Source organism: Botrytis sinoallii (genome assembly GCF_014898435.1).
Source record: "Botrytis sinoallii strain Bc 23 chromosome Unknown BSIN_002, whole genome shotgun sequence".
NCBI lineage: Eukaryota > Fungi > Ascomycota > Leotiomycetes > Helotiales > Sclerotiniaceae > Botrytis > Botrytis sinoallii.
In genome coordinates, this window is record NW_024066029.1 from 554470 (window position 1) to 579214 (window position 24745).

At 42.9% G+C, this 24745-nt stretch overlaps 6 protein-coding genes across 6 annotated transcripts; 3 read left to right on the forward strand and 3 right to left on the reverse strand.

Moving 5' to 3' along the window:
• Positions 1-346: 346 nt before the first annotated feature.
• EAF02_001387 (uncharacterized protein) lies at positions 347-1925 on the reverse strand (the record flags this gene model as incomplete). Its single annotated transcript, XM_038897435.1, has 3 exons — positions 347-808; positions 855-1206; positions 1258-1925. 3 exons carry the CDS (start codon positions 1923-1925, stop codon positions 347-349), a joined length of 1482 nt encoding a protein of 493 aa, XP_038762410.1.
• A 252-nt stretch (positions 1926-2177) lies between these two features.
• Positions 2178-5045, forward strand: EAF02_001388 (uncharacterized protein). The gene is made up of 4 exons (XM_038897436.1): positions 2178-2357; positions 2410-2454; positions 2519-4604; positions 4657-5045. The coding sequence occupies exons 1-4, from the start codon at positions 2330-2332 to the stop codon at positions 4961-4963; spliced, it is 2466 nt and encodes an 821-aa protein (XP_038762411.1). The 5' UTR covers positions 2178-2329; the 3' UTR covers positions 4964-5045.
• A 1084-nt stretch (positions 5046-6129) lies between these two features.
• EAF02_001389 (uncharacterized protein) lies at positions 6130-8231 on the forward strand (the record flags this gene model as incomplete). The annotated part of the gene is made up of 7 exons (XM_038897437.1): positions 6130-6211; positions 6500-6562; positions 6801-7070; positions 7275-7342; positions 7519-7611; positions 7702-7875; positions 8139-8231. 7 exons carry the CDS (start codon positions 6130-6132, stop codon positions 8229-8231), a joined length of 843 nt encoding a protein of 280 aa, XP_038762412.1.
• A 4874-nt stretch (positions 8232-13105) lies between these two features.
• On the forward strand, positions 13106-18351 carry EAF02_001390 (uncharacterized protein; the record flags this gene model as incomplete). The annotated part of the gene is made up of 4 exons (XM_038897438.1): positions 13106-14047; positions 14101-14820; positions 14904-15659; positions 15904-18351. 4 exons carry the CDS (start codon positions 13106-13108, stop codon positions 18349-18351), a joined length of 4866 nt encoding a protein of 1621 aa, XP_038762413.1.
• Positions 18352-19666: 1315 nt separating this feature from the next.
• EAF02_001391 (uncharacterized protein) lies at positions 19667-22329 on the reverse strand. The gene is made up of 2 exons (XM_038897439.1): positions 20143-22329; positions 19667-20046 (listed from the first exon to the last, which is right to left on the reverse strand). Exons 1-2 carry the CDS (start codon positions 22160-22162, stop codon positions 19859-19861), a joined length of 2208 nt encoding a protein of 735 aa, XP_038762414.1. The 5' UTR covers positions 22163-22329; the 3' UTR covers positions 19667-19858.
• A 523-nt stretch (positions 22330-22852) lies between these two features.
• On the reverse strand, positions 22853-24554 carry EAF02_001392 (uncharacterized protein; the record flags this gene model as incomplete). The annotated part of the gene is made up of 2 exons (XM_038897440.1): positions 22853-23850; positions 23903-24554. 2 exons carry the CDS (start codon positions 24552-24554, stop codon positions 22853-22855), a joined length of 1650 nt encoding a protein of 549 aa, XP_038762415.1.
• Between the last annotated feature and the right edge of the window lie 191 nt (positions 24555-24745).

The window sequence follows — 24745 nt, forward strand, 5'->3', positions numbered from 1 at the left end:
GCCTACTAGGTAGTTTGACATATCCCCACATACATCCATGAAAAATGGATGAGTAATACTGTATATACTGTAGGTACGAGTGTGTAAATGATTGATTGAATCATGCAGATGCGAATCGTTCATATGAACAAATAAACAACCCTTTATTAATAACACTGCATAAAATTCTATGTATAGCTAGGTACGAGTAGCTAGCTACCTAGTACCTAATTGAAACTCTCCGAAAGGGTTTGGTGCGAGGTATCTATTTGTATTTGTACTTGTACTTATTGAACTTATTGGACTTATTGTACCCCCTTTTTCTTCTTTGCATCGGATCAGCAAGCAAGCAAAAACGTCTCCTTATTTATTTAGCCCATGGTGCACGTGTTGGTCTATTATCTGGATGTGGTACGTTTGAAGATGTTGATGCATCATTATTTGGAACAGATGGGTTTGTCGTTGGAGGGAGTGATCCCGAGGGAGGTGTTGATCTTGTGAAAGGCGTTGTAGATGTCGGAGGTATTATTCGTCTTGTTGAAGGCATACCGGTCGCGGCTCCTGGATTTGTCCATGGCGCAGCTGTGGGTGGTATACCTTGAGATGGTGAAGGGGTAGCCCATGGTGCTCTTGTACCTTCTTGTGCTGATGGTCGGGTGGTTGGTGTTCCGCCCGAACCTGTTGGTTGAGGTTGATTTGCTGTGTGGACGGTTTGAGGCGCTGATACAGCATGAGGGTCTTGATCCCAACTAAATAATGATCCGAATGGGAAATGTTGTACCACTGGAAATTTAGATAGTACTTCTGCATTATACATTTTGATCATTCCCTAAAACACGTTAGAATGGTTGGAGGTATCAAGAATGAATACTGACCTTGTTTATCTTTCCCCATCCTGATCGTACTCCGGATATATCAAAAAGTATTGGACTATGTTCCCAAAATGCGCCAGTTTTGACATCATTGATGAAACCAATTGCAGAGAAGTACATATTGTTCTTCCTTTCTCGATCAACAGTCATTTTCCTAGCTACGTCTCCTGGATTTGGAGATTCTGGTAAAGATCCTTCAACTGGCATAGCTTCATCATTGGTAATAGCTGGGCAATATTGAGAAGATCCAAAGATGAATGGCAAAAATGAATGATCATCTAATCCCCATACACCATGAGATCCAGCTGGCTCTAGAGTATATGTGAGAATAAGACGTCGGACTACACGTAGGTAACTAATAGTCACATTAGCACATTTCCTTGACATGAAAGAAGATAAACCATACGGCTCTATAATACCCATCACAATACTTCTCTCTAACTCGCCCCCATTTGAAGGTGTTTTTGTGAACCCACCCAACTTCCAGATACATCCCAAGAAAGCTAAAAAGCTAAGTTCATGACCCGTTCCATAATCCAGTCTCTGCGCACTTCCAAATCCACCCAGCAGATAAGAAGTAAGTTCATCCAAAGCCGATACCTCATCCTGTGGAGAACTACCTCCAAAGTGGAGGACCTCAGCCGGTAAATACTGCTTCAGTAAGTCCTTCACTCTCGTCTCCAGTAAATCGTACCATTTTCGAAAGCTAACATTTCCAAATCTTCTTGGTCCTGTATCGGGTGGTGCTTCATCAATGATAGCATCAATATTTTGCAGTAAGTCTTGTAATTTCTTCACGGGTTCTGATAACTCCAAGGGAGAATCGAGTGTCCACGTCTGAGGATTTCCACCGATTTCAGATGGTTTCCTAGGACACATAGCAATATTGAGTTGCATGATAAACACACCAATATCCGTATAGGCCTTTGATGTGAGGAAGTGGGGCACATCGTGACCTTCATGAATTTTCTTTACAGGCTTTATGAAAGTATGTGGTAGTGATGAATCTAGAATCGGTAAGCTTCGAGATAAGGAAGTCTCTGAAGTTGGGTTTGGTATTTGTTGTGAAGCCATCTTCAATTTTGCTCCATGCAAAAGTCAACGTGATGAAGATATAAATTCGAGGCGATTCTGTTTGATATCTCTTTTCATGGGGTAAGCATTATGATATCAATCAGAGAGCTATATCCCTGTTTATCCCGAGCTCTTTGATTGGTTTATATTGCAGGCATTATTTATTGTTGCCCTGTGGTTGCTTATCAGATTTTCCATATCTTTTGTTCAATACTTCATCATGAATGCGCCGCGACAAGTTTCGATTGGTACATCTACTTAAATGAATTTTTTACAATAATTTCAAATACAGCTCCTTGAGAGCAAGTCTCTCGACTCGTACTACAACACTCTTAAGATCACTACAAATATTCGCGCAAGCTGTCAAGGTCAAACAATTTCTTTTTCAAGGGAGCTTCAGAACCATGCCAAATACCAGACGTCAAGAAGCTGGTAAGTGCATTTAATAATAACTACGCGACTATATCTGATGGCCTGATAATAGCAGAAGCGAAGAGTGGTGTTTCAAAGTCGACGCGATCGGGATCCGGTAAGTGCATTCATCATTATTCACACAATTGTACTTATTTCTAACCTTGTATTATCAATGGCAGCACTAGCAGATGATGCCTCATCGGCAGACTTGCTTAATAAAATACATCGACCGCCGCCAAAAGTAGATATGAAAGTCGCAAGAAAACATGCTCCATCCGCTAGGCAGGCTCGACAACCTGTACAGGTAGCACCGGAATCAGACGAGGATATTGAAGATGCACTGAACAAGCAATTAAATGAGAATAATGAGGATCCATCCGGGTTGGAGCCGGAGGATATGACAAAAGAACTTGAAAATGCTCAGCCAGCATCACCAGCTGAGAAAAAAAAGAGGGGCCGTCCCAGGAAAGAACAAATAACAAAGGAAAAAGAAAAGGGAGACGCGCAAGACGTATCACAACTTCAAAGTGCTTCTCCGCAAAAGCGCAAACGAGATGATCCAAGCATCTATGACTTCGTTGCCGAGGAAGATAATCAAGATGTTCGACCCGCGCCTTCCAAGCGAGCAAGTAAAAGTTTATCGGTGAAGGGTACCCCGAAAACCAAGCAGTATAGTGTGAAGCCCAAAAAAGTTCGGAATCAGCCTGACACGAGCGCTGTTGATGAGTCTGGAGACTTCGATGAGGATTTGCCTGACGTGGCAGATATTGGGAATGGTAACTCCACAGTTGACCAAGAACCTGGACAACCTGACGTAGGTGCCCCCTCCAACGACAGACGTGCAAGCGTTCGGAAAACGAGAGACGACGGAGAGCATGTAGAGGATGGAGAAGATGAAGGCGACGAAGACGATGGAGGCGATGGAATAACAGAAATAGCTATGCCTCTAACCCCGGCAAAACCGCAAGGTCAAATTTCGCGAGAACAGCATAAACAAAGCGCAAATGATGCGAGGACAATAAGCAGCAACCATGCAAATGTTTTCCATAACAAGAAGATTCAGCCTTCGCGCAAAGTGGGAGTCAGAGAAGGGCAACCCGGAGAAGTCGCCGATAATGTTGGACAAAGACCTAATGTAGCAACCGCCGCCAATGTTCCAGAACAACGTGAAGCGGCTGGAGAAGAACTTGATGACGAATCTGATGATGAGGAAGAAAATTATCAAGAAATTTCCCAACAACTTGTCGCCTGGACTGGAATCGTCACCCGTACTTTTTTTCCGGATATTGAAAAAATTTCAAAACGGTTCGGTTGTAGAGAAACTAGGGGTACGTGGATACCAGTAGTTCTAGAGAAGCGTGGCCTTGTAACAATATCTGGAAAGAATACGGAGCGGTATTTGAAAATGCTCCAACAACTCTATCAAACCCTTAAACTAGCAATAAATGAGGAGAACGATGCCAAGCAGATCGAAGTCAATTCGCATATCGAGCAAACGATTGATCGTTTGAATAACAGGGTAGACGATAAGCTACAGCCCTTGGCGGAAGATGCTCCCGAACCTGTTAGAAGGAAGAGACGTAGATATTTGGAGGACATATACATTGTTCTTATTCGAGAATTCTTGAAAGTCTTGAGAACCGCAATGCTTACATATGGAAACCTTCAGGTGTTGTCAATCGAGGCTTTATTAATTGTGAATCGGATCACCAGTGTAATCCTCAAAGTTTTCAATTATCTCGAAAACCAGGAGAAGGATTTACAGCCTACGAACTGCGGCCAGACGAGGCAACCATTGAAGGAACTTCGCACTCATTTGCGAGATGTGTTGCAGCGAAGGTGTCAAATGAAGATTGCTGAGCTCCGTAGAGAGGAGGAAATTGAGAAACATCTTGCATTGACCCAGGAAATTAGACGTGTGCGGGAAGAGGAAGAGGCCAGGTTGGAAAATGAGAGATTGGAGCAAGAGCGAAAGATAAGAGAATTCAACTCATCCCAACAGAAAACCATAATGGCCAGCCCAAAGAAAGCTAGTCTGATCGAACTTGAAATGGAGAAAATTGCGTACCGAAAACTCCCACAAGCTGAAAGAATCAGACTCGAGCTGGAAGCAGAAAATAAGAAGAGATCGAGAAGGCTGGTGCAACAAATACCACAAGTAGAACGAGAACGTTCCGCTGCGTCGTCACATAGAAGTCAAAGCAATAACGATGACCGGAATGATCCATTCTCGGACAACTACGATCCTTCACGAGGTCCCAACAGGTAATTTAAGATTCCTTCGTACTCCATTCTACTGTTCTAAATATTTTTATAGAAATCCCGTCTCTGCTCAATCTCGAAGAGAAGCCAAATTTGGCGATATTCCCGATAATGAAAAACAGAGATTCTATGACCATTTCAAAGAGAAGTATAGATACGAGGAAGAGCAAGGCTTAAAAGATGAAGAATTTTGGGGTCGTCTACAGAAAGATTTACATGGTGGTAGGTATACTCTAGATGAAATCTGGGGCTTTGCAAGGGAATTGCAGGCAAGTCTAGATTCTGCGCATGATGAAGGGGAGTTTGATGGGGAGGAACATTTCTGGACATTTTATGTTTGGGATTGGGACATGGAATCGTAGAGGAAAGTTTGGGGGTAAGGGAAAAATGGAAAGGAAGCTAATGACGGTGTAATCTAAAACGATTCTTTGAATTCGTTTGTGTGGGATTTGATTCGATATGATATGAAATGATATGGGTGGGTGGGTTGGGATAGAATGGAATGGAATGGAATGGGATTGTCGGGAGTCTGGATCTCATATGGTTTGATACCCAATATTGCACTTTTTTTCCCATGCTGATACCTAAGTATGTATGTTATGATACTATGAGAATCTCGAGTTTGCTTGGCTTTGCTTTGCTTCGATACAATCTCGTATGCAATTGATATTGTAAGGCTCATCTTAGATTCGCGGAGCCGAGCTAGCTAGCTAGACACGAGATCTTTCTGCTAGCTATGACAAAATATCACATTTAAATTCGCGTACGCATAGACTATGTATCTACACATACACATAACAAAGGAAATACCTTGCGATCAATAAACTCACGACCACATTGCCTTTATATTTAAGATCACCATATCGGTATCGCCGTACGTATCGTCTTATTGCATAATTGATATCCTTATAGAGGTACGGACCTTACCTAGGTAGGTAGCGAGTGACATACATCTGTAATCAGGAGCATCTTATTGGAAATTTGGAAATTCAGTATCGCGTGAGTAATCGCAAACTCTTGCCGCGTCTCGCGTGGACTTGCTGGATGGAGTAATTAGCTCCCCGCACACGTGATTTGTGCTTATGGGTTTGTGAATGGGGATGGGATGGGATGGGATGGGGAGGGGGAGGGGGTTGAGTCAGAGGATTGGGTGGATTGGGAAGGGGATTGGATTGGATTGGAGGAGAAGGGGAGATGGGGGGAGAGAAGGGAAGGGGTATATGTAGAGATATGATTTTGGAATTGGGATTTGAGATTTGAGATTTGAGTGATATGTAACCTAGGATTTGGGAGAAGTTGATTGTTCCTTTTACTTTTAACATCTACTTTCAACATTGATATTTACATTTCCCTTCACACACAATTCGAAAGAAGAGAAAATCGATAAATCTACAAAATCGAGATCTGAAACTCTAAAATCCCGAAGACGAACGAACAAACATCAAGAAATCCAAATCCGTATTCTCATTTAAATTTCCTTTCATCTCCAGATTTCAAAAATCCCATATCTCCCGCAGACGAAGAAAATATGGCAAATGCAGAAGCAGAAGGAGAAATAACCATGTATCCAAAGACGCTGAGGAATACGGTGCAGAGATATAGACTGCGGGGTATATTATTTTTCGTCATTCTTGCTTTTTGCTTTTTACCGGTGTCTTAAATTTTGGGGTTTGCGTCGTTGAGATTTTTGGGTTGTTGATTTGGGATATGGCTCGGGATTGTTTGAGGGTTAATGTTCCCTCTTCGATTCTTTCTTTCCTGGCGAATCGGGGATTTTGAATTTGCTTGCTTGTTTTTCCTTTCATTCATACTCCCTATTTCGTTGTCTTATGTCGCCATATCATACGTATATACTAGGTATGTGTGTACTAGGGATCTCACTAATGTGTTCGCAATAGCAAAATATGATCATCATACTATTCATACTATTATTAATAGTTCGCCGATTTTACATGTTTCTTGTGAGTTTGGGTTTGAGAGGGGGGTTGTTTTTCTTTTTGATTGGGATTGTTGATGTGATTTCTGTTTTGGGGGGTTGTTCTTGTGTCTTAACTTTTTGTTGGTTCTGATTTTGAGGGGAGGATACTCGTCTTTTCCTGCTATTTTCCTGCTGTTTCCCTCCTTTCTCCATCCTATCAAATCCCTACACTCTCCAAACCCCCTATTACTCCACTCCTCACTAACTACTCCTCCGCAAAGTCCACACCCCCTCCCCTGAAGATCCCTTCCCCGCCATCCTCCCTATGTTAGGATTCATGGGGCTCTACGATCCGCAAAATCCCACGGAGGAAAATATTAACGAAGGTGCGAATTTGTATTTGCATGGTTATGTGAGTAGTAGGTTGATGAGGATGGGGAAGAAGGCTTCGGAGGAAGGAGAGGGAAGCGAGAGGGAAGAAGGATTGCCGATGACGGTTGCGGCGAGTTGTTTGGATGGGTTGGTTTTGGCGCTTACGCCGAATAATCATAGTGAGTTTTGTATTTCTTTGGGGTAGATGAGAGGAGGTTGTGATTGTCTGGGAGAAGATGATGAAGAGGGCTTGTGGGGATGTGTAGGGGATGGGGAATATGTTTTTTAGAGGAAGAAGTGAAGAGAGAGAAATAGAATGGGTAGAGAACGAGAAAACGAAGTTGAAAAGAGGTTAAGAGAAAAAAAGACTAATAAACCCACAGGTTACAATTACCGCAGTGCAATCCTACAAGGATATGGTCAAGTTGTCGAAGACGTCGATGAGAAATTGGTATGGCCTTCCCCTTTCCTTCACATCTCTTATTCCCTTCGTTCATTCATATATCTCTTCATCCACCCATCGCATCATCCCACAGATCTCGCTAAACTCTCCCTCTCCTCCCAATCAATCTAACTCTATGCTCTCCCATTCTCATCCACAACTCTAACACATCTCCAAATATCTAGTGGGCAATGGAAAAAATAACCAACACCGTTCTCACCGATCGATGGGATAACACTCGTGTTCCTCCTACAAAAACAGAAATGACTACGACCCAAGTTCGTTTACTTCTCTTCCTTTCACTTCCCTTACTCCTCCCTCTCTTCCCCCTCTACTCCCCACAAAACTCCTAACAACCCAACCCCCAGATCCTCCGCATAACCCCCCACACCGCCTCCGCCAAAATCCGTCGCGGTCCACCCCACGACGACCGCCACGATCTCAAAGATGCAGAATTGAAAAATCGAGTGTGGACCGGTGTGGTACCTGTGCATACTGTGTATGGGACACCGATTCGGGGTGAGGATTGTGAGATTCGTGAGGTAGGAGATGTCATTTTCTATGTTGTTTTTTATACTTTTTTAAGGTTTCTTATTGGAAGGGGCAAAGGGACAAGAAAGGGGGAGATGGTAAGAAAAGACAGAGAAGTAGTCAATAAAACATTAGACGGATAATACCGACGAGGGATAGAGAAGCGAAAAATCCAAGTTACAGAGGGAAAGGGGTCGAGGAACAAACAAACAAACAAACAAACAAACAAGCGAGAAGAAGGAAAACATAAAGCTAACAACCCCTCTCAAACCAGGTCCCACAACACATCACCAACTTCATCGATGCGAAAAATGAAGAAAACAAGAAATTTGCTATTGATCGCGCCGGAGACGAGGATGAGTCTTAGTCAAGTTCGAATTCGAATTCGGCTTCGCAAGAATGGATTAATGGGCGGTGGTGAGGGTGGAATCGAGATTGGGATGAGATTGATAATGGATCAACTGTGAGACACATCTGAACTTCCGGTTAGAGGGGAAGAAGAAAGAGAGAGGGAGAGAGGGAGGCTGAGTGATATTTATAGGTTCCTTATCTTATTGATTTCTTGATTTAGATTCGGTTTGCGTGATGATCTGGGATATTGCTGATATATGTACTAGGTATGTACTATGATGTGATGTGATGTGATGTGTATATAATATTGTGTCTGATATTGAGATCACGATATATCTTACAAAAATGAAAATAAAAGAATTTACATACAAGACTTCACTCCACGCACGTATGAAAATTCCAGAAAGAACATTTGACATTCCAGTTTCTGCGCGTAGGTTTTATTTTCCATCTCCTCCATTCTGCAATTTTGATTTTGAATAAGAATTCATATCTAAATCCTTTTCAGGATTCGTTTGAGATTTTAGAAGTAATGTTTTATTTCCCATTCCATTCCATTCCGTCCCTTCTCTTTTCCTCTCTTCTTCTCCCTTTTCTTCCTATCTGTGGATTTCGATACTAATACCCCCAATCAATTAATCGAAAAATAGACGAGATTAGAAAGGGCGAGAGGACACTGGGGATTATTTGTTTTGGTCCCAATTTGGCGGAAGAGGGAGAGGGGAGGATCACTCAAGTGACTTGTTTGCTTGGGAGGTCGGTTAATTCACTTGTTCATATTTGATAGAAAGAAAAGATAGGATTGAGACCACTTGTGTGAAACATATGTTGGATTGTTGGTCAATATGATGTATGTGTTTTGATACAAGAGGTACAGGAGAAGATGCAAGCAGAAACAATGTTTCCGCTGAATAGCCATGAACCGTGTCAAATGAGGATACAAGATGACCATCGCGTCAAGAGTTCGATGAAAGAAAGACATATAAAATTCGCCTACTTGAGACAGACAACTTTGCACGCGTGGAGATCTTGAATGTGAAGTCCATATTGGATGACTGAATGTGCGCAGTGGCAATAATTTTTTTTTACGTCCTTTCGCATTGTGAAGACGACTAGATAGAAATACACAGCACGAAATACTGAAACATGGCGATAAAGGTTTGAGAATTAGAAGTGTTGGCTGATATCTGTGAATCACTATATAAAGTAGTGAATGAGTCTCTGAGGTAGACGATAAATTGCTACGCCGAACTCTAGACTGGAGTACAAACTGTGTGGAAACTTTCCATATGCTATCGTTAAAGCATAGATTTTAAAGAAATGGACCGGTTCTAGACCTGAGAGATTACGACGATTCGGCCGATTCGGACAACATGTGTCCGCTCCAATTCCGAAGACTTCTGAGAAGATGATGAAGGGGTCATAGCATATATATAGTGTAGAGTGGAAGGGAAAAAAGACGAGAACGAGAACGAGAAATGCTAGTAAGCAGTGACAAAAACTATTTTGTTAGCTATATCGTATAAATATAAATATTCTAGTAGTTACCTGAGTAATCATATTATAGTTATAGTTCGAAATAACCAAAATTTCGTTTTCGTATCCACTTCTAAATACAAGTGAGCCTTGTCAAAATCACGGCAATATCTTCCGCATACAAATTATTACTCGTGTGCACTTACTAGATATACTAGTTCAGTGAGGCTTGCATATGCAGTGGTATACTTGGCCTTTGCGGGAATGGTAGATGGATACTCAATGCTCATGCCTCTCTGCATCAGATTGCTTGCATATTGTCTTGAGTGTGTTTGCGATGATTCTGCAAAACTCTGATTCTGGTGGCGAAAGCCCCAAGTGAGAATATGAGATGTAGAAGAGAATATATGATCGTCATCGAAACCTTTGGGTAGAAAGGTAATGAATTGGTTAGATAATTGTGTATGGAGACGTAGATAAAACTCTTGGTATCATAATTGTCGTCTTTTCGCTATCGAATGGGGGAATGAAGGGGTGCTTTGAACAGCACGGTGTTAGAGATGACTCAGAAGCGATAATCAAAGTTTTTTCTCTCACAATTATACGGAGGTAATGTTCCTGAAGTATGTAGTTTGATGAAGATATATACATATTGATCCTCGAGGTCCTCGAAGGCGAGTCATGTTTGAGGTCTGTTACAGTGTTGATATCCGTATGGAAAGGGAAAATGGTTCCTGTTGAAGAGAATAGAATATTCATACTAGCCACAGCACACAATGATAAGCGGAAAGAATCTAAGCGTGCCGAACACCAACTATTCCGCACAATGCCTACCTAGTAGGGACTCATCTCAATCAAGATGGATGCTTTGATTTTAAGCAAAGTTGATGGATTAGTGATCGAAGGATACCTAGGTATAGAATTGTTTAGTGCCTTGGAGTGAACGTAGTGTGTGGTAGCGTAGCGGAGAAATCCAGAAAGTGGTGATTTATACCCTTAAAGGTCAATCGAAGCCAAAGGCGAGTAAAGAACAGACGAGTAGATGTACCGCAATGGTATGAACCAGAATGTATTTTCCTAGAGGACTCTTGATGGAAATAGTAATATTTTAATTGAGAAAGAGATAACAACACATACCTAGGTACTGCTCGATCATCAAATATGAAGGGGGTAAGCGAAGTGGACGCCTCCATACCTATGGGGACTTGGTTATATACTTTTTTGCCCCGGAAAACTTAAATATAGCGACGGTATTTTGCTTTTTTGGGGTATCCTGAACCTATCCCTCGGTATCTCAAGAAGACCCTGAAAAGTTCTCGTGGTTGTGATACGCAAACTGTAAGAAATAAATGAATGTACTCATCACGACTTATGCATGACCCTTCGTACATCATTGAGACGGTATGTGATATCATCACGGCTCGTCGATAGAGGTTATACCGGTAGAAGATTCGATGAAACTTGATAGAGTGGCTTGAGGTAGGATGAGTAAGTGGCTGATGAGTAGCCCAGTGTTTGTTTCACTTGAGCTTACGATATATAAAACACTTTTCTATGATTGCTTTTTTTGATCGACAGAAGGGCTTCTGTACGGAGTATGCTGCATAAAAGCAAACAATGTAGAAGCGGGGTGGTCATAGGATCTTCAAAACAGATTTATTTATATTCCCATCTTAGGTACCCATCACATCTGCAGATTTGAGTAATGATTTACTCGAAAGATATCTATCTCCGATACGAGAATCTGATAGTTGATCAGATTTCAAATATCGAAAAGTATAATAGAATTCAAAAGCCCCTATACGAAATCGTAGGACCACAACTCTGCTCTGACTGGTTTTTTTCCTATTGTTCTTCTTTTCTTTCAGACACGGGAATGAAGAATTGCATCAACTAACGGAAACTACTCCTAGCTTCTATAGATCGTCCTGTCTATGGAGCACGGAGGGTAGGGGGATTGCTAATCTTTGTAGATCGTACATAGTATTGGGAATGCATTAAGAGTTTTGACCACGATGATCCCCTCATCGACATCTATGATTCTAGCCACTTGAAACCTGGGATCCGGAAGGGTTGGGCCATACTCCATAATAATTTCTTCTGTGGCTTCTCTCGTGGTGAGTAATAACATGTGAGAGGTGTTTTGTTTCTCCGTCTATGACAATACCATTACTGACTACGAAGTAATAAGGAGGTATGTTATGGAGTTCTGAGTCTTTCTTTTTGGATGAGTAGCTGTAGATGGATAGATTTCCGATGGCAGCCGAGTAGACGAATGCATAATATCCAGGTACATCATACATACAACCAACAACACATAGTACACTCGGTACACGATGTGCATTATTACCTGCTCCTGTACAAAAGTGGGCTATATATCTCCATTAGAGTCCCGTCAACCCAGATGGTCTCGATGGTGCACTGGTGTCAATACCTATGGAGTACGTACCTAGGTCGATGCTAGGTCGGTAGCACGTACCAAAGTCCCTCCCTCATTGGAGAACTTGGGGGAAGGAACTTTTGAGATTTTATGGTGGAGATTAGAGTTTATCATATTATATAAGTCACACCAATCTCGACCAATCAACATGCCTCGTTTTTGTTTTGTTTGAGTCCGTCTCAAAATCCCATAAAAAATTTAAGTAAATGCGATCTTATCTAATATCCCAAAATCTCCAAAAAACCCACATACATCCATTCAATCATGGATACCTACCTCGATGATCCCATTCCATTCGCCACTTCCGGTCTCGCCAACCACACTCAATCCATCAACTGAACCACTCTCGAGCCACTCGAGCCACTGACCTCTGTATTGTAGATCAGTTCCTACGCGAATATTCGAATATTCCAAACCTTCACAACTTCTACAATTCGACCCCATCACAGACCTTTGGACCTTGACATGCGGAAAGAGTGACAACTTTACCCATACACACCCAGCGAAACAAATCAACTTCAGGATACCCTCTTCCTTTCCCGAGCGTGTCGAATTATCAGTACAAACCCCTCGATCTTTCTTCCAGTCACTCACTATCGCTACCAAGATCATTGCTTTATCGAACACAAAAATGCATGCATGATCGTTTGATTGTTTAACTTCGACAAGGACATTTCATTTCACTACTCTCATTCACTGCGCCTGGAAATTTTACTTAGGGCTATTGGAACGGGAAAGAATTCGACAGCAACATTCCTTATGGTTTAGGAAAAGTCTATCTTACGAACGATTGTGCGAACATATTTCGATGCATTTACGAATTGAAGGAAGATAAATACATGAAGGTGTAATAGGCTGGCTACGAACAAACACTTTCTTTTAATACAATCAACAGAATTAGATCACACGGGGATTGCAGATACGAATTGGTCACCCCAACAGGCGGACCTATAAAGGTCAACGAGCCCCTTGCAATGCTGCCGGATCCTGAAGAAATTGCCCAATTACCAAAGGATAACGAAGTTAAATCAATGGAAGTGGCTTCTCGGTCTTCATCTCGGACGCGAACTTCAACAGGTGGCTCTACACCTGTTCCTGCTTCTCCAACCACAAAACCACGATTATGGCCAACCGATATCCCCAAGGGCTATACTGCTTCATCTGCCCAAGCAACATCTTCTTGGAGCGCCAGTTCGGACCAGCAGCTTGGTAGCCCATCATCTACTACCAACGATCGGGTCTTTCCAATTAGAAGTGTCGTCAGTGTCGATCCCACCCAGACCCCAGCCTCATTTTCAGCTAGGAATTCGGCCTCGGGTGAAATGAATGACTATTTCCCACGCCCCCCAAGTGTAGCAAGCAAAGACGGAGGTGGGAGGGGTTCGAAATATTCAGATTCGGATGGAAAGATAACTCCTCGCCCAAGAGGTCAGACGGAGTCGAATGCTGACCCCAGGAGAGCAGATCGCAAGTCGTCTACCTCTACAACTCGTAGTGAGTTCCGAGGCAGTCGCTTGCAACAGTTCCTCGACAATACATCTGATAGATCTGTTGACACGCGCGATTCCAGCGCAAAACAATCATCGGTTGGAAATATGTCTGGGAACATGTCTGTATCCGATGACGGTGGACTTGGAGGGTTAGTAACGGCCAGGTTTAAGCACATCGTGACTGCAGAAGGACATGCCATTATTACCGGTCGTGATGGAGAGGTTCTGCAGAAATGCGAGGATGAACCCATTCACATTCCTGGAGCCATACAAGGCTTTGGCTTACTGATTGCGTTATCAGAGCATGAGGATAATCAACTTTTGGTTCGTCTTGTTAGTGAAAACTCCCAACGCATGATTGGATATACGCCTCAGGAGCTTTTTCGACTGGATAGCTTTCTAGATATCCTGGGCGAGGACCAACAGGTGAGTCATTGTGAGAATCCCAATTTTCGAGTCCAGCTTGTTGACCGTACCAGGAAAATCTACTTGATCATATTGATTTTATTCGCGATGAAGAGGCGGATCCTGCTTCAAATGGCCCAGAAGTTTTTACAATCTCGATTCGCCACCCAAGAACTCATAGATCTAAAAAGCTTTGGGTAGCTATGCACATAAACCCTGACAACCCAGAAATGATCATTTGCGAGTTTGAACTCGATGATGACCAAGTCTACCCTCTCGTTCCAGAACAGGAAAAAACACCCGAGCCTCCCGAGGATACACTCAACAGCAATCCAACAAAGGAGGAATTCGATGAGAGTACGGTCAATACAAGCAAACCACTTCGAGTCTTGAGAAACGCGCGAAAGCGCAAAGGCGAAGCCGCTGCTATGGAGGTCTTTAATATCATGTCCCAGGTGCAAGAGCAACTTGCCACTGCGCCGAACTTGGAACTTTTCCTGAAGACTCTTGTAGGTGTGGTCAAAGAGTTGACAGGTTTCCATCGTGTCATGATATACCAGTTCGATGCTTCATATAATGGTCGAGTAGTTACTGAGCTTGTTGACCCTCGAGCAACTAAAGATCTCTACAAAGGACTGAATTTTCCGGCATCCGACATTCCTAAGCAAGCTCGAGAATTATATAAAATCAACAAAGTTCGCCTTCTTTATGATAGGGATTTAGAAACTGCACGACTTGTCTGCCGCGGTGTCGAGGAGCTTGAAAACCCTCTTGATTTATCATATGCTTATCTTGTGAGTCCTTATACCATCAGCCTTTGAAAGTTACACATGGTAATACCACTATCCTTGGTTGAATATTCACTAACATCCGGTAGCGAGCCATGTCACCTATACACATTAAATACCTGACGAACATGGCAGTTCGATCCTCAATGTCTATTTCGATCAATGCGTTTGGCGAGTTATGGGGCTTGATTGCTTGTCATACTTATGGTCCGAAAGGAATGCGAGTCTCCTTTCCTATTCGAAAGATGTGCCGACTGGTAGGTGATACTGCGTCAAGGAATATTGAAAGATTGTCATATGCTTCACGACTTCAAGCTCGCAAGCTCATCAATACAGTTCCAACACAAGCCAACCCTTCTGGTTACATAATAGCATCCTCTGACGACCTTCTGAAGTTATTCGATGCTGATTTTGGCCTCCTTTCAATCAAAGGAGAGACTAAGATATTGGGCAAGATTAATCAATCTCACGAGGCACTTGCTATGCTGGAATATATGCGAATGCGTAAAATAAAATCCGTTGTCACCTCTCAGGACATCAAGCAAGACTTTCCGGATCTTCGATATCCCCCAGGATTCAACGTCATTGCGGGATTGCTTTTGGTACCATTAAACTCGGAGGGCGAAGACTTTATCGTATTCTTCCGTGCTGGACAAATCAGGAACGTCAAATGGGCAGGCAATCCGTACGAAAAATTTATCAAAGAAGGCACTGAGGGCTATCTGGAGCCGAGAAAAAGTTTCAAGACGTGGAATGAGACTGTGGTTGGAAAATGCCGTGAATGGACAGAGGAACAAGTGGAAACTGCTGCTGTGCTCTGTCTAGTTTATGGAAAGTTCATTGAGGTAAGTTTTTATCATGTGCACAGTATACCCAACGTTCCAGACTGTAGTTTGGTTGAATATTTCGAATTTCGAGAAGATTTAAACAATTCCGACGAATTTCAATGGTCCAGTCCTTCTCAATGTTTAAGGCTCTTTTCATGCTTAAAATGATTTACACATCGAGAATCACTTATTCCAAAATTACAAATCGAATCATTGGACAGACGTAATGATAAAGTGGTTAATTCTCACTGACACATATTAGGTTTGGCGTCAAAAAGAAGCTGCATTACAAAGCAGTCAGCTTACGCGACTGTTGCTGGCCAATTCGGCTCATGAAGTCAGAACTCCTTTGAACGCAATCATTAACTACCTGGAGATTGCGCTCGAGGGCGCATTAGACCAAGAAACAAGAGAGAACCTGGCCAAATCACACTCTGCCTCCAAGTCACTAATTTATGTCATCAACGACTTACTAGACTTGACGAAAACTGAAGAAGGCATGGATCTGGTCAAGGATGAGATTTTTGACCTCCCGGCTGCTATAAGAGAGGCAACCGACTTGTTCAAGGGCGATATGAAGCGGAAGGGCATTGAATATACCGTGGTCGAGCATCCTGGTGTTCCACAATTTGTGCATGGAGACCAAAGGCGTGTTAGGCAAGCAGTTGCTAATATTACGGCAAACGCTGTGCAACACACATCGAGTGGTTTTGTTCGTGTTGAAATCTGGTTGCAAGAAATCATTGATAATAGAGTCAATATTGAAATCATTGTTGAAGACAGTGGCGCCGGTATGTCGAATCAAAAACTTGATACGATTTTTCGAGATCTCGAACAAGTTGATGGCGATCCTTCGTTTGAAGATGAAGGCAATGAGAAAGCTCTCATTGATGGTAATCGCACTATAGGTCTTGGCCTGGCAATGGTAGCTAGAATTGTCAGGAATATGGACGGCCAGCTACGTTTGAAGTCAGAAGTTGGAAAGGGTTCACGATTTGTCATCCAGCTACCCTTCTTCCTTCCTGACGATGATTCACAAAATTCCGGGAATCAAGAGAAGGCTGCTTTCTTAAGTTCATCATCTGTATCACCACCGCTCGCGACGCCACCTCCTGCAGGTACCCCTGGCGAGGTCACCCTTGTCAAGTCATCAGGACATCTCAAACAATCAACCCCCGATCCTTCTTCGCTTGCTCGCAAGCACAGTATAGAAGAGATTGCAAGTTTGCACAGCTACAAAAGTAATAACAGTAGTAAAGCTAGCGGAAGGAGTGATGTGGATCGATTCATTGATGCTATCTCTGGCCCGGTTGGTAATACACAGGGAGAACCTTTGCAGCGTGTTAATAGCAGAGACCGACACAGTTCAAATAGTATGCCTGAAACTACATTTACTTCGAGATCAGGTCAATCCCCAAAGTTGAAACGTTCGGCCTCGTACACCACGCATGAACGTCTCAAATTGGAAGAGTCAAGAAGCGTGGGGAGCGGAACTGTTGCTGGCAGCAAAACACCAGTGAGAGCCGTCAGGATGCCAGACGAATTTGCGGAAAGCGCGAACGACACAAATGCTCCTCCAGTTGCCGCGAAGGTGCAATTCAATCTTCACATCCCATCAACATCTTCACAAGGGGGATCACACGAAGACGCGCCGCATGAAGCATCACCCAAAATAGAGTCAAAACCTTTAAATACAGAGAATTTGAAGGTTTTGGTCGCCGAGGATGATCCCGTTAATAGTCGTATAATCAATAAGAGACTGGACAAAAGTGGCCATGAGGTTTACCACACCATAAATGGGGAAGAGTGCGCAAGTGCCTACGGAGACAATGTCAAGAAATCCGCTGCAGCGACTTCATCGGCAGATAAACGTTTTGACGTAGTACTTATGGATATGCAAATGCCGATAGTCGATGGACTTACTTCAACAAAGATGATCAGATCATTCGAAAAAACTAATCTCGATCTGTCGCCTCGAGCCAAGCTCAATGGAAGAGTACCTATTTTTGCCGTATCAGCTTCTCTTGTTGAGCGTGAACGGCAAACATATATCGATGCTGGCTTTGACGGCTGGGTATTGAAGCCCATCGACTTCAAACGGCTGAACGTTTTACTAAAAGGCATTGTTGATAGTAAAGTTCGAGATTCGTGCTTGTACCAACCAGGAAAATGGGAGCGCGGAGGTTGGTTTCATAAAATGCAACCGTCAGCATTGCAATCCTCAACATCACCCTCCAACGAATCGCCAGTACAGAACCCCCCTCAGAAAGGACCAGAACCTCTTCAACCTGATAAGGATTCACTTGGCAGTGACACTGGCTCTACAACTCCGAGGGGAGACACAAAGCGGCCATTGATATACGATGAAAGGCTGGATGCTACTAACGAGGCTCTCAATGCTACGGCCGATATTGATGTGGGACCTCACTACAATCTTTCGACTGCTGATGAAAGACCTGTGACGGATGTTAGTACCGAAGGTGACACACCAGCCGTCGATAACTCTCCTGGAGAGAATACTGGAGAGAATACTAAGCCTGAAACTGCCAATGATGCATCAGCTGGTGTTGATTCTGAACCCACTACCGAAAGCAATCTTGAAAAGGTTGATGTCTCAGGTACTGCGGAACCACCGCCTGATCCCACAAAGGTTGAAGAATCAACCACAGAAACCACGAATAATTCTGAAGTGCCCGAGTCAACAGACTGATCGGATCGGTAAGGTGACCTGCATCATCTTAATCCAAATAATAATTTTCTACTATATTTTCTGTCCAGTTTTTCTTACAAAAATTCCTTCTTTCACGTCATGACTGGAACATGAGATTTCGGCGATTAGAGGTTTTACGCACATATACAGGGTGGCGCATAGCATACCCTTTGATTTCATAAATGGGAGCGGGAGTTTTGTTTTGGAGTAATACCGTACCATGTACGAGTTTTTTTTTGTCATTTTTGAGGAAAAGAGGGCAGGAGGGGGTGGACGATAAACTTCTGTTTATTATATTATGTGGACATGCCGAAACGGACGGATGCATGTGGAATGTAAGCTTTGGGACTTCATAGATGAGGGACTGATGGGAATGGTTCTCTAGAAGGGGAGCATTCGATACTCTTTTCTCATCTGATGGAAGATCGTGCTTTTTGGAAGATGAGCGCGGACTTTTAAGGCGGTTGGATGGTCCACGTTTGATTAATGTGCATCTGAAATTGCATGGCTTGCGGGTTGGGTGATTGCAAAGAAGGAAAGAAATGCGATGTGTATGAGTGATTGAGTTGTGTATATTAGTTTTGGCTTCTTGATTAAGAAGCCAGACAATGATGGGAAGGAATGTGTTGATTAGGAAGGATAAGATGAGCTGGTGGCTGAGATACGTGATATGAGAGCGAGCATGCGTAAGGATACAAGCATAGCGTTGGGGCGGGATGAAATTAAATGAAGTGTAGATTTTTCAGGAGGGGGAAAAGAAGAGAGAGGGGAGGAGGATGTATAATTCGTACTTGACATGATATGTATTTATGATTGATGTTGGTCAATGAGAAGATGGGAGAGTAAAGAGTAGAGATGGGAAGGGCCGAACGTGGAGGAGTGGGAAGAGAGTGCTAAAAGAGGTTTCGCGCAAGCGAGGACTTAGATGAAATGATTGAATGGGAAATGCACATCCGACAACAATATGAAATGAAATGAAATATGCAAAATGAAACTATTTGAACGTTTTTTGATGCAGAGAAATTGTTAAGTGGAGTGGAGTGGAGTGGAGTAACATGTGTGAATATTCTAAATGATGCAATGAGTGTGGTATATAGCACAATATAAATATAGTCTTACAAGTAGTTACTTAGTGACATAAAAAGTTAGTTATTTATTATTTCAAACAATCAACTAAGCTAATAACTTGTGAGCAGATCTTGTATCGTTCCTGTGTTTTCATATGCTTCTAGATTGTGAGATTGTAAAATATTATCCATTTCAAGTAGATACTATAATAAGCCTGTGTATATATATATACCTATGTCTTTATATACCTATTCCCTTACCACCTATCTATCTATCTATCTATCTATCCCCAACCCCAACCCCATCCCCAAATAATCAAATTCAAATTCAGATTCACATCAAAGTCCAACGAACCCAGCCTAAATAAAGCCAACCTAAAGAATTCAAACCAAATGAAACCTATACACCACTCTCCTCCTTCCTCTCCGTTCTCGCCTCCTCACAAGTGCGGCACCCCCGCGCTCGCCAACCCCAAGTTAACAATACTGACCACGCCCTCTCCGAGAATCAATCCGCTTGCCAAGACGACGATGGGGGTTTCTTCTCGTTTGCGATAGGAGCGCCAGTAGAGATTGATAAAGCCGCCTATTGCGCGGGCGAGCGTGAAGGCGGGGGTGTTATACATGCCTTTTTGTGGTGGTTAGTTTATTAATTGGTTGGATGATTGGTTGGGGGAGAGAGGAAAAGAAAAGAGGGGAAGCAAAAGAAATGAAGTAAACATACCAACAGCCACCGCGATTCCCCCAGGAACATAATCATACCACCAAACTCTCTTACCCTTGCCCCATATCCTTAAAAGCGTCGTTCCCGTAAAAATAACTGCTGCTCCCATGGCCCACTGTGCAGCCATATCCGGTAATCCTTTTCCAGTGACCAATCTCGCCGTGAAAATCCACACATACCCCGTTGGAACCTGGAATAGATCCCCCGGAACCTGATATACGTTTGTATAAAGCTTATAGATGAGCGCACTAACCACTGCACCGACTGCACTCCCAATGATTTGACCCCAAAATTGTGCATTTGGAGCTGCGCCCAACAAATGACCAGTTTTGAGATCTTGCATTAGATCGCCTGCTTGAAGAGCGCCTGCTTCGGAGACGGCGCCGGCGACGAGATTTATGAGGATGGAGTTTTTATTGCTTTGGGGAATTATGAGAGCGAAAAATAATTGGGCTAATTTTGAGATTCCAGAGACGGGGTTAAGATCTGTTTCTCCGAGGGCGCGGACACCCATGATAGAGAGAATAAGGGCTACTGGGACGGAGAGGATGGTTGCGTAGAGGGGGATTAATCCTTCGAATACGATGCGGATGCTAAATATGCAGAAGACAATGGAGAGGATGAGGCCTATCCAGACAGTGCGGGTATTGACGAGATGCTCTAAAGGGGCGTCGGGTTCTGGTAGATCTTTCAATTCTGGCTGAAGATTGTTGCTGGAAAATGATGATCCGTTACTAGTAATTGATACGTTTTGCTCTCTACGACCAGAAGATTCTTCTCTGTTTATAGGCGCATATCCCGTGTTCGATTGTGGTGCTCCAAATGAAAGAAGACCCAACCAATCCCGTCTCTTGATCTTTTGTTGAGCCTCACTAACATAATCTCCGCTGTTATTGATCAAAGGGCTTAGAGCAATGTATCCAAGACTGATTACAGAGTCCGCTAACATTATAGCTAACGAAATCCAAACAATCCAGCCTTTGCTTCCTGTTTCCCAATCACTGACTGGCCCAGGAGCCCAACCCCTGTTTTTCGCGAGAGGAGAAAGTATTCCCCAGCCAACGATAGCTCCAAGAAGCATATGTGTGGTTGTCGCTGGACCCATAATGATTCCCTGTCCGACGTATGCAAGAGAAGGATTTAAAGTCCATAACCAATTTTGCGCAATTGCTGTTCCGAAAATTGGTAATTTCCGCAATATGGGAAAGAAATAAGTTCCAAGTGTATAGAGTCCTGATATTCCAAATGAAATCACTAACAACTTAACCTTTGATTTCCAGCTGCTACCTTCAGCTTTGCTCACCTCCTCAACATCCGCCACACTCTCATCTGTATAATTTCTAGACTCTCTTTCGTTTATACCATCTGTCCCATCTAGGTCTTCGGAAGTCGAGATGGGCGGTCCACCTGCAGTAGTCTCTTTCCCATGTAAAACGCCAATCATCAACGCAGTCGCTGTACCGGATGGAAATTTCAATTTCTCTTTAATAATAACTTGTCGTCTCAACGGAACCGCGAACACCACCCCGAAAAAGCACAATCCCAACGACCAGAGGATAAGTTTCCAAGTACTTAAGAAAATTGGCCCTTGTTCTTCCTTCTTCAACATATAATTCAATGCCGGCATAACCCCCACGAATCCACAACCCAATGGCATTGTCCCCATTGATCCAGCGACCGTTTGTACCAATACATTTTCCACCGGCGTAAATGGTAGATCAAGATGCTTCGACAGAGTTTTGAAGAACGCGAATCCGATCAGGGAAGCCGGCATGGCCATAGAAGAAACCCAACCGGTCTGCAGACCAAAATACATGTTGGAAAAACATATTATCAATCCGACGCCCAGTCCAACGAGTATACCTCGCACTGTGAAATTCTGTCCTTCTTCCGCGTGTGCAGCTATGAATCTTCGTTGTTCGCTTCGTCTACGACGGAGTGCATTGTCATTGTCTTCAGATGTGCGAGTGGAGATTGATTGGTAGTCCGGAGACTGTGTTGTGCCTCTATCGGGCGCCATTGTTGTTGTGGAGTCGGTCGAGAACCTTGAGGAATTGAATCAGTTAATAAAGATATATATATGTACATGGAAGCGATATAGCTGCCGTCTAAATATCACACTAGCCGGGACAGATGAATGATATAGCCATCATCGGTCGGTTGGAAGTGAGTGCAAACAATTAGTAGAAAAGGTTATGGTCGATGCCTATCGCTGACCAATGCCGGGATTCGCGATTACAATAAGGTAGGGATCATACTTCGTCATGCAGATTATGTCCCGAGCTTATCTCCAAGATATCTCCGAAAGAGAGTGAAGGATTGATGATTATAAATATCTCCAATCCGGATAGATAATGAACAATGGAAATGATTTATCAATGTAAATACACCAAGAAATCTCAAGTGAAGATTCTTGAAAAGAAGAACTTGCAAGTATTAGCTAGAATTCATTCATATTCGGGGTATCGAAATCTCTAGGTCACACAAATAGCATATAATATGGGAAATGGTTGTGGAGATCTACTTTATCTGAACTACGAGCATACTCAATACTTCCCAAAAGTATGGACTTACTACTCCAGCGAGAGCTATTCTTGCAAGGCCAACCTCAGCGGAACCGACAATCTTTATCCTACTGCCAAGGGTTTCATGGTACTCTTAACTTCAGCAAATCATCCCATTTTACCATTTCATCTACCAACCAGGCAGTTTATCTCATCTTCCATGTTTGAGATTTGGCAGCCTCCTCACCATCGAACTTCCAGTCCATGCCAATAGTTAGAGCTCTTGAATAATCATCGGCAACTAGATACTCTAACTCTCCACTGATCTGCTCACCTGCCTTATGTTCCTTTGGTTGATATTTGGCAGTATCGATGAGCAACACACCTTGTTTCCAATGTGTTACCTTAGCCTTTGGACCTGTTGTAAATGCAATTCCTTTTTTCTCCTGCTTGGCCCATTCCTCAGCCTTTGCATTCTCAGGAACCTCGTCTTTTCGTGAGGGCATGAAGAAGCTGTCAAACCAAATCATGAAGCCATCCAATGTGTCGACATCCTGAGTGAGCTTCGACTCCCATTTTCTTTTGAAAGTAAGATCTTTGACCGTGGTTGTGTGCAGACTTAATTGCAAGAATGGGAAAGGTTCGCCACAGATCGTACTAGCTGGCATATCGAGGACTTGTGTATCGTCGTGAATTCCAGCTTGCATTGCTTTCATATCGAATCCATAAACATCTCTCCAGAAATCGATGTGATCGGCTACGTAATCTGGATCCGCAACGGGAGCAACCCACATGTTCATGTGACTTGGAACCATTAATCCATCAGGCTTCAAGTACTTGTCTCGAGCCCAAATGACACTGTCGAGCATAGCTTCATATAGCAAGCAATAGCCCATCCATTCACTAACGATAATGTCGACGTGTTCAACAGGGAGATTGACTTCCTCAACTTTACCCTTGAGTAAAGTAATTTTATCTGCGAAGCCGTTGTTGAAAATGTTCTCGCGGGCTTTCTCAATGATGTCCGAATTATCGACACCAATCACTCGAGCTGCACCAGCTTTGGCACAGAACATACTAAGAATACCTGTGCCACAACCTACATCCAAAACAGTCTTTCCGGCAAAAAGAGACTTGTTGTTGTAGATGAAGTCACGATAGGCATCGGTACGAACAGTATCTTTCAACATGGTCTCATGGATATCTGTAAGACGTTAGTTAGGCAGTATGGAGTGGAAGGTGGGCAGATATCTGACCATTGTATGAATAAGAAGTAAAATATTGGCTATCATCATCTCGCTTCTCCTCCTTTTTGGCTTCAGAAGGTCCCGCGGACTTGTTCCAACGTTCATCCAGAGTTTCATTGACAGTGTTTCTGTAATTTTCAAATTGAGATTGAATTCTTCTGAGCTCCTCTTCTAACTCAGATACACGAGTGACGAGGGGTCCGGATTCGACTTCCTTGCCATTTCCTGCGCCTTCATTTTGTTCGATGATATCAGGAAGATCATCAAGGCAAAAAAGAAAAGCATCGTCCTCCAAAACTGGCTTGAGGTATTTCTCATCTTCCAAGTCGGCCTGGGAAATATTTTGAGAAGGCTTCTCACCACTTTGAGTCTTAGATCTTAGATAATTGGTAAGTTTGATACTGCCATAGAAGTCTAGGCCCAACTTTTGTCTGACTTCTAAGAAATCAAAGCCATATTTCTCCTTGCAATGTTGAATCATAGCAATCATATCGGAGAAAACTTCATCATCTAACAATGATACAAATTGGTTTTGTTCTTCTTCTTCTGGCTCAGCATCTTCCCATCCCTCATCATCTTTCAAATCAAGGATATCAGATGCCTCAGAACTACCAGAATCTGATGGTGCATACTTCTCGATGTCTGGAACCTGGGCAGACATTTTATAAGATTTTATGATGTATTCTCACTTTTTTGCCAGAGAACAATAATAACGGAGATTCTGGTAAAGAGATATCAAATGTAAATAAATTAATTACTCGAAAATCATCTGGATTTTTTTCATGTGGGATTAAGGATTTTTTTTCAAGTCACTATCAGCACGTGTTTTTTTATGATAAGAGTCGAGGATCG

Coding starts and splice junctions, on each gene's coding strand:
- EAF02_001388 (XM_038897436.1), top strand. CDS start 2,330: ATGCCAAATACCAGACGTCAAGAAGCTG. Junction 2,358..2,409: donor TACCAGACGTCAAGAAGCTG/GTAAGTGCATTT, acceptor GCCTGATAATAG/CAGAAGCGAAGAGTGGTGTT. Junction 4,605..4,656: donor CCTTCACGAGGTCCCAACAG/GTAATTTAAGAT, acceptor ATATTTTTATAG/AAATCCCGTCTCTGCTCAAT.
- EAF02_001391 (XM_038897439.1), bottom strand. CDS start 22,162: ATGGCGCCCGATAGAGGCACAACACAGTCTCCGGACTACCAATCAATC. Junction 20,047..20,142: donor GGGAATCGCGGTGGCTGTTG/GTATGTTTACTT, acceptor CACCACAAAAAG/GCATGTATAACACCCCCGCC.